Source organism: Polypterus senegalus, chromosome 11 (assembly GCF_016835505.1).
Source record: "Polypterus senegalus isolate Bchr_013 chromosome 11, ASM1683550v1, whole genome shotgun sequence".
Lineage (NCBI taxonomy): Eukaryota > Metazoa > Chordata > Cladistia > Polypteriformes > Polypteridae > Polypterus > Polypterus senegalus.
The window spans coordinates 116,501,897-116,519,548 of record NC_053164.1 but is presented as its reverse complement, the minus strand read 5'-3'; the positions used below and the strand labels follow the sequence as shown (position 1 = coordinate 116,519,548).

The 17,652-nt window shown below is 37.0% G+C and overlaps 1 protein-coding gene across 10 annotated transcripts in view; it reads right to left on the bottom strand.

The window, feature by feature from the left end:
* The window catches only part of dgki (diacylglycerol kinase, iota), a 288,696-nt gene that overhangs the window by 32,799 nt on the left and 238,245 nt on the right, over positions 1 to 17,652 (bottom strand). For 8 of the 10 annotated variants that reach the window (XM_039769554.1, XM_039769556.1, XM_039769555.1 and 5 more), the window contains 3 exons: positions 10,537 to 10,736; positions 8,246 to 8,308; positions 1,323 to 1,423 (listed from right to left, as the gene is read on the bottom strand). In XM_039769554.1, the coding sequence (XP_039625488.1) occupies positions 1,323 to 1,423; positions 8,246 to 8,308; positions 10,537 to 10,736 (364 nt within the window). The remainder of the gene's footprint in view (positions 1 to 1,322; positions 1,424 to 8,245; positions 8,309 to 10,536; positions 10,737 to 17,652) is intronic. The other 2 variants (XM_039769560.1, XM_039769557.1) reach the window with 1 other exon arrangement.

Here is a 17,652-nt window from a genome sequence, read left to right as displayed (position 1 = left end):
TGTAATATTTATGTTAGAAGAAATATTATAAAGAAAAAAGTAAATTTGTTGCTTACATAAGTATTTTATCTCTAAAAAACAATGGCTTATCAAGCACACCATGGCCCACAATAGGTCTCCACCAATTAATCATTTTATATAATTGATACATTTTCTTCATAATAACAAAACAGAGAAAGGACCATTATTCAAGTTGTGAATCTGAACAACAGTTGTGAAAATGAAGACTAAACAGCATTTTAAAGAAGTCAAAAGCATAAATTAGGAAAAGTTGCACAAAAGATTATCCAAACGTTTGAGTGCCCTCCCAATGGCCACTTTGGCCTCAATCACCAGGATGTGGACTACCCATTAACTGCCTGTAAAAGGTTGTTCCTGAGAAAACAAGGAGACACATAGGTGAAACCACAGAGAGGCCAGCAAACACTGCAAGCAGTTGAAACTGAAAATGTGCCAGTCAGTCATATGAAGAACTCTACATAACACTGTGTATGTAGTCTATAAGTGAGAGTGGCACAAAAAAAACCCATTAATGGAGCTTATCAGATTCATGAGAATGGTGCACATGTGACACTGGGAAAGGTTTTTTGGTCAGATAAGGCCAAGACAGTTGGCCAAAGTCCCAATAAATATTTGTGATGCAAATGTAACACTATTCATCCCAAGTGAAATATAGTTTGGAAGAATTATGTTGTGGGGATGATAATCGGCAGGGACTAGGTATCTGGGTAACACAGAAGGAAGAATGTATATACAAATACAAAAAAATGGCACAAGTGAACCCGTTTAAGCCACTGTAAAACAACATGGGTGAATATTCAACTTTTTGTAGGACAGTGACCATAAACACAAGGCCAAAGTAAATTTGGAGAGACTCAAGGACAAAAAGGTGAATGGCCTACAATGGACCAATTAAGACTCTGATTACAACTGAATCTGTGATATCATGTAAAAATTGTGGAGCTCAAGCATCACCCAGCTAATCTATACAACTTTGAGCAAATTTGCCTAGCAGGATCAGCCATCACTGCCTATAGCATGCAAAGCTGGGACACACAGTACTTAAACCATTGCTACAAAATGTGGCTATACAAAATATTAAAGTCTTGGGATTGAAATCCTGTTTCTAGAGTAGAACTGTATTTCAATTATAAGGCATAAGGCTGAATAAGAAAACAATGTTTAAAATAAACAATCTAAGAAGAATAATCATTTTTATAACTGCTGAACAGGGAACATGCCCCTTATAACTTTTTTGCTTTAATGCACTCTTTATTTTTGTTTCATGGTATTACATAATTGCTTTTCGCCTTTTCACTTACATATTTCTCGCAGTCGATTTTTGTCAAACTGCAGAACTTCGTAATCATTGAGGCTAATTCTGTTCACTCGAATCCGCAAACGTTCAGGAAGAGAATGTGGACTACAAAAAATGACAAGAAGAAAGAACGATGAATAAAACACTTGAAGTTCATGTATAATTACATACATTATACAGATAACATAAGCTGTGATTCAAATGAATGTATTATTTAATAATAAATGAAATTATCATGATCTTGAATGTTACAGCATGAAAATAATGACTTTGTGATTGATGCTCTGTATCAAAACACATGCAGGGGAAATCTTTACACATACGGTAAACGAGCTGAATTTATAAACAGTCTAATATATTATGACATGCTAATAATATTATTTTCCTTCAATACTGCTCATCAAATGCAGTCAAAATTTTTACTTGTCTATATATTCTGTTATTTTCATGCCCTGTCTTTCTTAGATGTTCTAGTACTATTCCATGGTTACTAAAGCCCATTAAACAACAATAATATATTCTTTTACATGGTAAAAGCTGAATGTACTACCGTTTAAACAACATGCAGCTGCTCAGCCATTACTACCATTCAAATGATCAAACACTCTGCCTCTCCTTGTGTAATTCAGGATAATGAAGATAAACAAAGAGTTCTGAGCGCCTGTTTCCATAGCCCTGCATGCTTTATTAAACTTCTATAACATTTCAAATGCTTTGAAGTCCAGTTCATGCTATTCAAATATCTTGAGGTGATCAACCCAGATGATGCTTATTCTGCATAACTTAAGAACTCTGGAATTCAGGAATTGTTCCAACACACTAAATAACATCTAAGCTAATTATGAATCATTTTCTGCCTACATTTCACAACAATTTTTGAAAATGTTATTTCATTTTAACGTATTCAATAATGACCTCTCAAAAGTTGTATTATCTAATAAGCTTGCCTTGTATTGACCATCTTCTAATGTATTTTTAATGTGTTTAACATAAGTATTAGCCTGTACACCTGTCCAGGACAGCTTGTTTTAATGCAGTGTTTCAATAATTTTGAGACTAGCATGTGAACAACATACATGAAGCAAGAATAAACCAAAAAAAAGAATCATCACATGGCATTCTTATATTCACACTCACTCAAACCAGCCTGATTTAAAGAAAATAACTTAAAAAAAATGTTTGAGATGTGATGGCAGATCATATTACCCATAAAAAGAAAAAAAAACATAAATGAGGAGGAATGTACCAACACCACCTACATAGTAAATAGGGTTGGAATACAAGTCAAAGTCTTGGAGAGATGAGACGACAGCGCTAACAACTGTGCTGCCTGCTACCATTTTTAGTATTAATTTATTGATTTATTTTGAAAAGAGAAATAATAAAAATGTCATTTAAAATGTTACTGTACATTTTATATAATTTATAACAAATACTGTATATACATTCACATATCAATCATATAAATGAAAAAATACTTTATACTGTACACGGTTTTATGATACATGCAAGAAGTTCACAGTACTCTGCATACATGAAAGTACTGCTACTACATAACATGCTTTTACATGAATGCTGAAAATTCTCTAGTTTCCTGTTGAACCTGGGAATAATGTGGCCAAAATGGATTTTATTTAATTTCTTCACTCTTTCTGCTTCTTTATTTCCTTGATTGACTTACATTCAATAGCCCTTCCAGTCTGCTTCATTCTCTTTGTCGAAGGTGTAAATGTTTTCGGTGATTAAAACTAATTAATTTCAGGGAGTGAACAAATATCTCATTCACAGCATAGAAAGTTGTAAATTTGAAAATTTGTTATTAACAATTCTTATCTTAAATCAGATGGTAAAGATATGTTAAAGAACTTACATGTACATTATTCATCTGAGTTAGACACAAAGAAACATTAGAACTTTGGGGACTTCAACCTGATGCTTAAACCATTCTTTGCATCCAAATTAATTCTTTTTTTTTATTTTTTAAGTGGATTTCAAGTATCTCAGCAGTCTACACAGTAATACCAGCAATATGTAGTTATGGTATCTTAAACACACATCAATGAATGTCTAAATTTAGACCTGGGTGAGTGCTTGTGAGATGACTCTCTTTCTGTTTGTTGTAGGGTTGCACTGCAAACCTTTTGAATCAAATGATCTGCAGGTTTTTAGCAGTAGAAATATAAACTAGCTAAAGAATTAATATGAAGAACAGCCAGTGCTGCAGATGTTAGTAACAAGAATCAGAACCATTGATTCATTAATGGCAAAAGAAAAAAAAACAAGATTCATTATTAAAAGTAAAGAGAATTCACAAAAGTCCTTTCTTTACATTAATCAAAGTTCAAACATTCAGAAGTACATATGACCTTCTTTGGAAGCAGCCCTGTGCCATGGAAAATCAACATACCGTCATTAACAATATACATCAGTGCTAAGGCAATATATCAGTGCCCACGTATAAAAAAGGGATAAAGATAAACTAGTTCAGTCATTAAATTAAATGAAATCCACAAAAAAACTACTGAATTACTAAGAGACTATCAAGGAATAATTTAGATTAGAAAAAAAGATTCTTGGACTTGAATAAATATATGTTGTCATGAGATAGACCATTAATGTGCTGTTTTCATAATAAATTAAACTTTGATGCACAAGAAAAAATGTGTTGAATACGATTCAGTTCTCATGTAATAGTAAAGTTCTTTGTTAACTAACTGCAAGGGGAAAAGGCCTATAATGCTCCTTGTAGTGATATTTGTTCTCAGTGCATGAATAATACTTGCATATTGGGATGTAAATAATCAATATTGATTTTCTTCTCCAACACTATTTGTCTAGTCTATTTTGAACACCAAAAGGCTGAAGAACATGGGTGCATTTCAAAAACCATGCTTATGAAATCAAAGCTTAGATGAATAATAAACCTCACTTGAATAAGTCTTATTTAAAATTCTTGGTTCAAGATGGACTTTGGCAATCCCGGAGAATGTGTGCACTGTAAGCAGCCTACAGAACTGGTTGCTGAGAACATCTGTGATGGCTCATGAGTACATATGACTTTAAATGTGAAGCTTATGGGATAATTTGAAAAGGTTTAGAATTTTATTTCATTATTGTAAAATAAAAAAATATACATCAGAGACAAGCAAGAGCAAGAAGTAATGCTTTATCTATGATAACAGAAAAATGAAATGTGTCCAATTTTAAAAAATGAGAAGGACTGCATTGTAAATTACATTAGGCTAGTTAAATACTTAAGTACTTTTGATACTTTTAGAACCTACTTTTTTATTATCATATATTTTTCCTTTTGCCTTTTGTTAACAAAAAAGAACAATGTGGACTAATGATTTAATAATTTAAATGTGATATATTATTTCTTATTATTTTCAATGGACACACCCAACCACAGGGGAAGCACAAACCAGTGTGTTTCTGTGTGCCACTCCCAAGTCCAGATAAACAGGGAGGTTTATGTCAGGAAGGGCATCCGGTGATAAATTTTGGCAGATCTATATGCGGACAACAGTACAGATGTCCATACCGGATCAGTCAAGGCCCGGGTTAACAATGGCCGCAACCAGTAGTGTTAACCAACAGGGTGCTGGCGGAAACAAAGGGTGAAGATGAAGGTGAAGACAGTGGAAGTGAAGGTAGGAACTTTGAATGTTGGCAGTATGACTGATCAGGAGAGAGAGTTTGCAGATATGATGGAGAGAAGAAAGACTGGTATATTGTGCATGCAAGAGACAAAATGGAAGGAGAGTATAGCCAGGTGTATCGGAGGTGGCTTCAAATTGTACTACCATGGTGTGGATGGGAAGAGAAATGTGTTAGGGGTTATCCTAAAGGAACAGTATATAAAGAGTGTTTTGGAGGTGAAAAGAGTGTCAGGCAGAGTGATGATCAGTGCTGGAAATTGAAGGTAGGATAATGAATGTTGTTAGTGCACATGCCCTGCAAGTTGGGTGTGCAATGGATGAGAAAGAAGAATTGTGGAGTGAGTTGGATGAAGTGGTGGTGAAGAGTGTACCCAAGGGAGAGAAAGTGGTGATTGGAGTGGATTTCAATAGACATATGAGTGAAGGGAACAGAGGAGGTGAGGAGGTGATGGGTAGGTATGGTGTCAAGGAGAGGAATGCAGAAAGTCAGCTGGTAGTAGATTTTGCAAAAAGGATGGACATGACTATGGCAAAAATAAATGTATTTTAAGAAGAGGGAGGTACACAGGGTGATATACAAGAGTGGAGGAAAATGTATACAGGTTGATTATATCCTATGCAGTAGGATCAGTCTGAAGGAGATTGGAAACTGTTAATCAGTGGCAGGGGTAAGCATAGTTAGGCAGCATAGGATAGTGGACTGTCGGATGATGTTGGATATTAAAAAGAGGAGGAGAGTGAGGACAGAGCCAAAGATCAAATGGTGGAAGTTGAAAAAGGAAGATTTTAAGTATGAGTTCAGGGAGGAGGTAAGACAGGCAGTGGGTGGCAGTGAAGAGTTAACAAATAACTGGGCAACTACAGCAGAAGTAGGGTGACATATAGAAGGGTGTTTGGTGTGACATCTGGACAGTGGAAGGAGGATAAGGAAACCTGGTGGTGGAATGGGAAAGTAAAGGAGAGTATAAAGAGGAAGAGGTTGTCGAAGAAGAAATGGGATAGTCAGAGAGATGCAGAGAATAGACAGAGAGTAGACATGAGTACAAGGAGATAAGGCATAAGGTGAAGAGAGAGGTGGCAAAGGCTAAAGAAAGGGCATATGATGAGTTGTACCAAATTGGGAAAGATGTACAGCAGGTTAGGGTGATAAAGGATAAAGATATATAAAGATGGAAATGTACTCACAAGTGAAGAGGGTGTGTTGAGCAGATGGATTGAGTACTTTGAGAGGTAGATGAATGAAGAGAATGAGAGAAATAGAAGGTTGGATGATGGGGAGATAATGAATCAGGAAGTGCAATGGATTAACAAAGAGGAAATAAGAACAGCTATGAAGAGGATGGAAAATGGAAAGGCTGTTGGTCCAGATGACATACCTGTCCAAGCAAGGAGGTGTTTAGGAAAGATAGCAGTTGAGTTTTTAACCAGATTGTTTAATGCAATTTTGGAAAGTGAGAGGATGCCTGAGGAGTGTAAAAGAAGTGTCCTAGTGCAGATATTTAAGAATAAGGGAGAACTGTAGTAACTAGAGTGGGAAAAAAAATGATGAGTCACAGCATAAAGCTATGGAACAAAAGTAGTGGAAGATAGGTTAAGAAGTGAGGTGATGATTAGTGAGCATATCGAAAAAGATGTTCCCCTGTGGTGACCCCTAATGGGAGCAGTCAAAAAAAGAAGTATTTTCAATGGACAGTGTAGCTTTTAATGGCTACATTTTGTAATTAACATATCACTTTAATTTAAATGATAGTATAAGAAAAATACAGCAATATTAGATATGGTGAGATATCTAGCATTGACAATAATATGGTAGAGTGGCACAGTGCCTCGCAGTAAGGAGACCTGGATTTGCTTCCCAGGTCCTCCCTGTGTGGAGTTTGCATGTTCTCCCCGTGTCTGCATGGGTTTTCTCCGGGTGCTCTGGTTTCCTCCCACAGTCCAAAGACATGCAGGTTAGGTGCATTGATGATTCTAAATTGTCCCTAGTGTGTGCTTGGTGTGTGTGTGTGTGCCCTGTGGTGGGTTGATGTCCTGCCCGGGATTCCTACCTTGCGCCCTGTGTTGGCTAGGACTGGCTCCAGCAGACCCCGGTGACCCTGTAGTTAGGATATAGCGGGCTGGAGAATGATGACTGACTGACTAATATAGTAATGAATAACATAATTTAAATGTTGCATATTATTAATTCTTGCCATTTGTAATTAATTAAATTAAATTATTTTCTATAAATGCAGTTCATCTTCTGCAAGCTATAAGCATGGGCTGTTATCTGGCCAACCATGGAGGCCACCAGATCTCCATTTATGGTAGAAAGCATTGATGTAGTTGTTTGGACAGCCTGTCTATTATCAGCCAGTTCTCACAATTCGTTGTTCCCCTGTACTTCCAAAAAGCTTTAGTAATTCTATTTTCCTACAACCACTGTCATCAACAGTACCTCTGTGTCACCTCCATAAAGTAAATGTGCACCATGACACAGAGGCCTGACCACCAGGTCTTATTGAAAGCCAAGAATTTATCTTGTATAGGACTTTGTCAATTTCTCATGCAGTAAGTGATGAATGTATTATCAAGACATTCATCTTGTGCTGCAGTGGCAGTACAAATATCACAAGGTCACTATAATCTGACCCTGTCATGTTGTAACATATTTCTGGCAAATCACATGGAGAGAGTATGTAATCCTCCATTTTCCTACTACTTTCTTTAATAACGAATAAAATTTGTGATTGCTCGGAGCGACAGTCTAGCAGCAGACAGTGAAGGCAGGAAACAGCTCATGATGGTAGAACAATCCATTTCTGTGCACATAAACACAAAATCACACCAACAGAATTACGGTCAATTCAGAATTACAAACTAACAGCTTGACTATTAAATGTGGGAAAGCCTGAAGTCCTCTGAGATAACTGTTAGAGAACGTTCTCTTTATGCAGTCATTAACATTTAGTATTTGGTACAGTTGCCACACTTGTTACAATAAAAAGCACTTTAAATAACTTATAACATACATTATTTTCCAATCTAATGTTAAAGGCATTAAACAAACTGATTTATTAAAATTCAGTGTAAAATAAAACAGACAATAACATTTGAGACATAACCAATGAATAATAATAGAAAAATACAAGTTAGTGATAATAATAATAAATAAATAAAAATACAGATGGCAAAGACGCAAAGGAAAATGGAAACTTTTCTACTAAAATAGAACTATTTGTCTTAAGGTTATATATCACGAGGGGCAGAAGCGATGTATACTTACACACTGAAGGAGTCAGGTGGTGCAGACACACGCCTCACATCAGCATTACAGACCTTCTGAATACTTCAGTCCAAAAGCAATGCAGGTTAAAGTTTATGAGCAAGAGCAAAAAGAGCAAAAGGATGCATAGTTGAGACATACAGAAAGGGAAAAAGACAATGCCATGATTGAGCAGAACAACAGAAAAAATATTACAATGAAGGTGGAGAAAATGTCTAAGGAAAAGTTAAAAAGACTAAGTTATGTTTACTATGAGTAAATAGATCAGATAGTATTTGAAGACAGAAGTAAGGGTTACCAAAAACTAGCACTGGACAGAGAAACCAACTGTAATGAAAGGTAATGAACAGTGACAGAACAGTGACGTCATTTAGGTTATTGCTGCGATACACGAGGGATAAACGAGGAAAAATTCCATATAAGGATTTTTCACAGGCACTTTCTCCTCTGTTTTTTCTCCCAGGATCCATTCAGCAAAGCAAAGCAGAAAAATTCTGTCATAAGAACAACATTAATTATGGATTTGTTTTTTGGGACTGAGAGATACAAATTGTTAACCCCTTTCCTGCAACATTTCACACTCTGTATTTCACATATACAGTATGTAATTACATTAATTACAATAAACACAACATTTTTAATAATAAATATTCTCCTTAAATAGCATGATTTTATCATTTTTTTCTAACACTAACAGCCTCACATATATATTAATTCTTCAGAGTTCATTACCAGCTATTTTCTAGTTCACTACAATATAGGTCAGAACAATGATAGCACATATTCTAAACTCTTTCTGTGTTTCAAAATCTAAAGATTTCAGTGAAAATTACTTAAATGTACAGATATTTAAAGCTAAACCTGATACACTGGAAAATAAATTTGTGCCCTCAATTAGTTCAGCAAGCTTATTTTCATCTTTGAGATGTAAACTGTAGATCACATGATTTTAGGTGTGGACTGGATAACGCAAAAGAGAAATGGTAACTTATAATGAAATATAATAAAAAAAAAGCTTTTTTGTTTGGCATCTATGCTTTGTTTATTTATTTTTGGCAGAACGTGTCTTTTTTAGTTTTATTTTACCCATTGTAAATATACCTATGATCAGTAATAAGAGTTTATACTAAAATTATTAATACATATAGTATTGTTAGAAGTATCCTTATAATCTTTAGGTCAGAGACCACTTGAAATATTACTTCACAGATCTCTTATACACTGGGCACAGTTAAAATGGTTAGCATACTTCATTGTTGCTAGCCCTAATAGTAATTTCAATGCTTGGATTTGTAATCCCCTGAGAAAGTATGGAAACCAAACAGCCAAAAAAGAACAAAACATAAACTGGTACTGTTTTCCCAAAACCAGCCTCTTTAATACATCGCTGTACTCTTTATACAAAACAGGTTGGTGGTCTCATAGTTTATATACACAAAACTATGGTCTACTGTCTGAAACTAAAAGTGGCCTAGCTACACAAAGTCTCACACCGCACACATTTGATTTACTCTTCTCTTCCATAGTAAAATCCTCCAGACTAACTTTAAATTGTAAGAAAATAATGTAACATTGTCAGGCCCCCTTAATTTAGATTAAGGTTGTGGTGGATGTAGCCTATAATTAAAAAGCACATGGGCAACATAATGAACCTAAATAAGTACACAGCAACTTGCAAAATTAAAAGGTGCAGAATGATGTATAATGTAGATTGATTCATCAGTGGTCAAGGAGTCAGGTATATAGCTTAACTGTTTAGGATTTTTTAATTATTTATTTATGAACTGCATTTAGCTTTATTCTATAATTTAATTCATGAGCATGACATAGGCGATGCTTCATTTGTAGAATGTGAGTGAGAGATCAATTTAAGACTGTACAATATTTGGCATGTAACATGCAAGGTCTTTTTGAACAGCAGCCCAATTGTGATGCCACTGAGCAGCTTTCTTTTAATGTATTATTTTCATATCATGCTTAAGGTGTCAGTAAATCAACACCATCAATGGCCTGGAAGTATCACAGTATGGGCTCAGCCATAGATTCTGCTTAAGTTTTTTAGTAGATGAAAATAATTTGAAATTATGGTAGTTTTACTCCTACATTCCCCTTGGGGATCACACAGTGCTGAATGTAAGGGACTGAATAACCACAGCAGCATTCCAGAAACAAATATATTGACTTTTGATGGATTGCTGATTAACACAATGCAACAACTAGAGCATGTAAGTTTAATTATGTGAACCCAAATTTGCAAAGCGCACAACAGCTTGAAGTCCCCTACCACTCACTCATTTAGAAGAGGAACAGATGTGCGTCTCTTAATCTTCTGCACCATGTTGGCTTGGTTTCTAAGAGAAATATGCATGGTAGAAGGTGCTAGTCGACATGGCTCTCCATCCACCTGTACAGGTATAGTCTTGAAAGTTGTCACTACTACTTCTCTGCACTGGTGAAGCCGCTCACCATGACCTCCTACCTGTAGTGCAACCTAATATGAGGTAAAAAAAAAAAGGAAATGAGAAGAGAAATAAAAAACTGCCACTTCAATTTATCGAAATTAAAAACAGAGCAATTTGTACAAATAAAACAATGACAGGATTTTTATTATATTTAATTTTGTGGTGCTGCTCATAAAATGAACAGTGGACTGGAAATTTTAATCTTTTCATGTAAGTGAACATAAATGCTTATGTTTATTCGATCATTCATACGTTTTCCATCTGAAACTGGGTTGTTATCAGTGAGGCCCATACATCCCTTTCCCCAACCACACTTGCTTACTCATTCTGTGGGATCCAAGGTGTTCCCAAGCCATCAGTGTCTTCCCCAAGGCCTCCTCTCAGTTGGTCGTGCCCATAAAACCTACATGGGGAAGCATCTGGGAAGCATTTGTATCAGACGCCCAAACCATCTCAATTGGCTCCTCTCAATGCAGACAGTCAGCAGCTCTACCCAGAGCCTCTCCCAGATATCTGTGCTTCCCACCCTATTTCTAAAAACCCAGTAACCTTGCGGAGAAAAGTTCATTATGGCTACTTGTACCTGCAATCTTATTCTTTTGGTCATTACTCAAAACTTATGATCATAGGTGAGAATAGAGACATAGATCAACTGGTAAATTAACAGCTTTGCCTTCTGACACGGCTCCTTCTTCACCACTACAGATTGGTAAAGCAACCTTATAACTGCGCTTGCCACCCCAATCTGTCTGTACATCTCACCATCCATTTTCTCCTCATTTGTGAACAAGACCCCAAGGTACCTAAACTTCATTTGATGCAGTAATTCACTTCCTACTTGGGGAGAACACTCCACCTTTTTCCTACTGAAGACCATAACCTCAGATTTGGAGGTGCTGATTCTCACCCCTGATGCTTTACAGTCGGTTGCACACTGTCCCAATGCGTGATAGAGTTCATAGCCTGATGAAGCCAACAGGATCACGTTGTCTGCAAAGATCAGTGGTAAGGCCGTTGAACTGGACACCCTCCCTTCTCCAACTGCTCTGTGATATCCTGTCCATGATAATCACATAAATAGGAGCCAAAGTACAGCCTTTGCAGTGTCCTACACCCACTGGGAGCGGTGCTGATATTTTTCAGAGTCTGCAGATACAGATCTCACTGTGATTATATAGGGACAGAATATCCCTTATTAGGGGGCCCAGAACTCCATACTGTCCCGGTACCTCCAACAGAATCCCTCGAGGAACACAGTCATACACCTTCTCTAAGTCCACACAACACATATAGACCGATTGATCGTACTCCCATACCCCCTCCAGAATCCTCATGACTATCTGGGGAATCACACTTTTCAGCCTTCCTGCAAAAGCTTATACCAGGGTACTAGAAAGGAGACTCTACTCAGTCATGGAACCTCAGATCCAAGAGGGGTAATGTGGATTCCATCAAGACCTTGGAATGGTGAATGCATAAGTGATACAAAACGTTTAACAGCTTGTATTGCCACTTTAATTTAGATCCATCATTATCATCACCAGCTATCTCTTAGATGGAACTGATGGGTATGTGTAAAGATGATTTATGAAGCCAACTTAAAATCACCATAGCTGGTGTAACAAAGGCATTATATAGGCGCCTGACCCGACACAGAAAGACACGGAGGCACGTATAAAAACACAAAGACGTCCTCCCCGTGCCACACAGCCCAAACACAGTTCCAAAGCACAAAACACTATAGCACAACACACTTCTCTTCCTTTACCACCACTCCTCCACAAGCGTAGTCCTCCTCCTCCTGACCCTGGCTCCTCGAGTGGTGGTGGCTGGCCCTTTTTATAAACCACCCGGAAGTGTTCCAGGTGCTTGACCACCTGGTCCTAATTGCACCTCCAAGTGGGGCTGAAGCTTCGTCCAGCCAGGCTGCCCCTAGTGGCCATCCAAGCCGCCAACCAGGGTGTGGCGGACTCCATCTCCCATGGAGCCCTGCGGGTGGTTGGGGAATCACCGTCAGCCATGGAGGCTGCCACCAAGCGTCCCGGGGAAGGTACTGGAGTGCCCATGGTGGCTCCCCCGGAACATAAGCAGCAGGGGCGTCCCTGCCGGGCATGGGACCCGGCTGTCCTTCACACTGGTCAAAGGATGGATGGGAGTTGGAGGGTTGAGATGAGTAGTACAGTATTGAAATGGATCAATGCATATTCAGTTTATCACTCCTACTTCTGATCTTTATGTTTACACTAGGTTATATAAGCATAGCACTTACAGTCTTTGAATCGCACTTCCAATTTTGAACCCGGTACAATACACAATAATTACAAACATAGTATAAATAAAGAAAAAATGTAACACAAAAGATCTACTTTGAGTGCCTGGTATCTACAAAACGCACAACGTAACATTTCAAAAATAGCTGATGACAAATGATTATGCTTGATAGTCTATCCACTTAAAGCAGACAGTCTTCTTCAAAAGTTACTAATGTTGCATGTTTTTAAATATTGTTCAGATTTTAGTGAGTGGTAGATTTGTCAGAGACAGAATACTTTCAAAGTACTCTCTACCCTACTTTCTTCAATCTGAATACAACACCACATCAGTAGAGCTAGGACCTACATGTTGAGAACCTGCAGATCAGTTCTGAACTAACATCAGGACTCTTAATGAATCTCAGAAGTAGGAAGATAATGAAACTTTATAGTCATCTCACTTACAATTTTTGGAGACTGAATGTAGTGTAATTTATGCAGTAGTATTTCTCTCCTGTGATCTGCTTCTTTATGGTTGAAAAAGCATCATCTGTTTATAGTTAGTTTCAAAACTGAAACATCAACACTCTCATTGCACCCCACTTGTCTAACAAACACTTCATTTGCTTTTACCCATTTTCTCTTCCTCTTTAACCTCAGAAGGTTTGACTCAAAAGTGGTCAGGCTGAAGACAACAGCTACACATTTCAGTTCCATAGAGGACTAAAATATTTTGTTTACAGTCAATTGTAATATTTTTTTCTGAATTGTAGCAAGTCTAATAATGTGGAGCTAATTTGTATGTCAAACTAAACTATTTTGTTTTATTTTGATTCTTATCAAACATTAGTTCATATGATTGTATTCTGCCACTATTCTTTTATAGTCTGTCTACAGGGGTTTTAACAGGGTTTTTAACTTCTAGTAAAATAATATGGTAGCATTCAAGGAGGCCAGTTCATAAGCAGGCAATCTGTCACACACACCTCAGCCTGTTTAATGTGAATTTCCTGCAGTATATATATATATATATCTATACTAATAAAAGGCAAAGCCCTCACTCACTCACTCACTCATTCACTCATCACTAATTCTCAAACTTCCCGTGTAGGTAGAAGGCTGAAATTTGGCAGGTTCATTCCTTACAGCTTCCTTACAAAAGTTGGGCAGGTTTTATATCGAAATTCTACGCGTAATGGTCATAACTGGAAGCTGTTTTTCTCCATTTACTGTAATGGAGATGATCTTGAACGCCGTGGGGGCGGAGTTTCGTGTGACATCATCACGCCTTCACGTAATCACGCAGTACATAGAAAACCAGGAAGACATGCATTATATAATTGAGAAGGCAGCGAAACAATAAGAAGCGAGCGAAAGTGACATATACAACCATATTCATGAGTTCTGCTACTGAAACAAAGCACGATGTAAACCTACACTTTAAATTAAGTTCATAGACAGGCTGCCGCTGGCGTTTGTAATTTAGTGCCTCCCCATATAAGGCCGTCCGTCAGCGGCAATCCAATAGCAAACTCCCACTAAATATTCACGGGTGAAGGACTGTGCTTATGGAGAGGAAGATGAGATGGTCAGGGTGGTGTTTGACACAAACTCAGCGAAACTGCGAGAGAAAGTTTTAAGTGCCAGGACTAAGGTAACATTAAATACAGCCATGGACATAGCACGAGATGGCACCAGCACAGCTGGGAACCTTCGATGCATGTACACCGAGCGGCTCACGTGAACTGACGCAGTGCACAGATAAAAAGCAACAGTTCCAAAGAGCTGAACAAAACCGAATTACACAATTGAAAAGGCAGCAAAAATATGAAGCGCCTGATACAAGCATATTCATAAATCCAGCTACTGCGAAACAAAGCACACGGTGGAAAAAGTCAATGTCCCGCTAAAGGAAGACAGTGTAAAAAACCCGTGCATGCAGTGTGTCAGGTCTCAGATAAAGAAGAAGACGAGCTGTTTATTGATGCAGTAAGAAACGAATCGATGAATGAAACCTGTCATCTTTACAACGATTGACAAACACGGAATGTAACTTGAACACAACACATCCTACAAATACGAACCTGATTGAAAGAAATAATGATAATCAAATCCTTGATGACAGCAACACTCAGTAACACTCACAAAACAAATACTGTATATTGACAGTCATGTTACGTTATTTTTAAAATGTTCCCTTTTCTTTTCTAGCTTTTTAACACACTACTCTCGCTGATACGCTGGTATATATATATGTATATATATATCCCGATCTACATACTCGAATAATGGATACTTTATTCGCCATCAATGATTGTTTTGGTAAAGCCATACTCAGTGTATTCATTAGATGAACGGTAAAAAGTAAGAGCGAGGGAGGATGACTTATTGAGGCATGCAGGCTGTAGTTCGTCAACTCTATCTGAATTGCGCGATCACATTTGAAAAATATATCTTTTCAAGTTCTATTTAGTCCATATGTGTCAAACTCAAGGGCCAGGGCCACATCCGCCCGGCGTAATTATATCCGCCCGAGATCATTTTATATACTGTATTATTGTTATTAATGGCCCGGGTATATGAAGCGCTGGTAACACAATAAACTACAGATCCCATAATGCAATGCAACGCTTCAGCTGCCTTGCCAACTCACTTACCACGTTAATCAAGTCTAGCTTATGATGCTGCAAGTTATTGCGGCTAGCTCACACGATGCTGAAGAGAAAAGTTGATTCTGAAAATAGAGCCTTTAAAACCGATGGGAGGCTGAGTATATGTTTACTGAACCCGTGTGTCTCATTTGTGGAGCTAATGTGGCTGTAATTACAGAATTTAATCTAAGACGGCACTATGAGACAAAACATCAGGGTAACCTGAATGCAATGCAGAAGATACAGAAAGCAGAAGAATTAAATAAGAATCTGACACTTTTTACCCGTGCACAATCACAAAGTGATTTCAAGTGAAGCTGCTTTTATGGGAGACACAAATGCACCAGTGCAACCCTGTTGCCAAGTAATGTTAAACCAAGTCGTCACTACGGTGTTCCCAAATCGCACTTTGCTGATAAACTGAGCGCGCACTGAGTTTGCACGGCGCTTTGGTGACTTTGAAGAACAAAAAGTCCGTCTACATGCGGCTCGAACCTTGTGCATGTTTGGTAGCACATATCTGTGTGAGAAGCTCTTCTTAGTGATAAAGACTAACAAAACAGCACACAGGAGTCGCCTCACTGATGAGCACCTGCAATCCATCCTGAGAATCTCCACAACACAGAACCTCACACCAAACAGAAACGAACCTGTTGCCAAAAAAAGATGCCAGGCGTCCAGCTCTAAAATGACATATGAGCAAAGACAACTGAATGATTTGATTTGTTATTGCTGAAAGGAACACATTTTATTTATATTTCCAGGTTTTGTTATGCAGCATGTTCATATTTGAATTTGTATAATTTTGACAGGATATATTTTTATGGAGAGCAAAATCTTTTGGGATATTTAAAATCTAAGTTTATTTTTATATAAAATTACATAAGAGTAAAGAAATTTGAATGTTTGTTCTTTTAACGCTTACTTTATTTCTAACTTGTATAATTTAGACAGGATATATTTTTATGGAGAGCAAAATATTATAAGTTGTTTAAGGTTTGAGTTGATTTATTCAGGAATAATATTCCTGTCTGTTTTACCATTCCTACCAAAGATATTTCTGTCGACTAAATAAAAATTCCTTCTATTTAAAATTTAAAAGAACTTGAACAAATACGATAGTTCATAGTATCCACACAGACTTGCACGTAAGAGCGGGTGTCATCCGTTTTAACAAACAGCGTATTGCACTGATACGAAATAGCTGTGTGTGTATATATGTAGATATGTATGTATATGTATATATATGTATTTGTGTGTATATATGTGTGTGTATGTATGTATGTGTGTATGCATATGTATGTGTATATATGTAGATATATATGTGTATGTATATATGTGTATATATGTGTATATGTATAGATATGTATATATATATGTTTATGTGTGTGTGTAAATAAATAAATATATATACATGTATATATATGTGTGTATATATATATGTATATATATATATATGACAACAACACTCATCACTCACAACAGTGACAAAACAATTACATTGACAATCATGTTACGTTATTTTCAAAATGTTTCCTTTTCTTTTTCATTGCTTCTTTAACACACTACTTCTCCGCTGCGAAGCGCGGGTATTTTGCTAGTATATATATATACTATATATACATATATATGGCTTTGTGCCCCTGTGAAGGTAAAGAATTAGCATGTGATTTATGAGGTTGCTCTGTCAGCTAGGAGCTTGTATTTTCACAGTAAACACAGCATTTGCTACATTATTTAGTTAATTGGTTCAGAAGTGAAGCACTGAATTAACCTTAGCTTGAGTGGGGTCGAAACCAGAAAAATAAAAATAAAACCACAACAACTTACTCAATACGCTCGTTGAAAATCGAAAAAGCACATGATAATTCCAAACTACCAAGAAAATGTTTTATAACTAATCACTGACCTTGATTTGAGATTGTATTCTCAAACTTCTGCAAAGCAGCTGCTCTACTGACACCTTTAGTTAGTGGCTTGGTGATAATGTTCCATGTAGAATGTTAGGAAGTAAATTGTTAATAATAATTTTTTTTTTAATA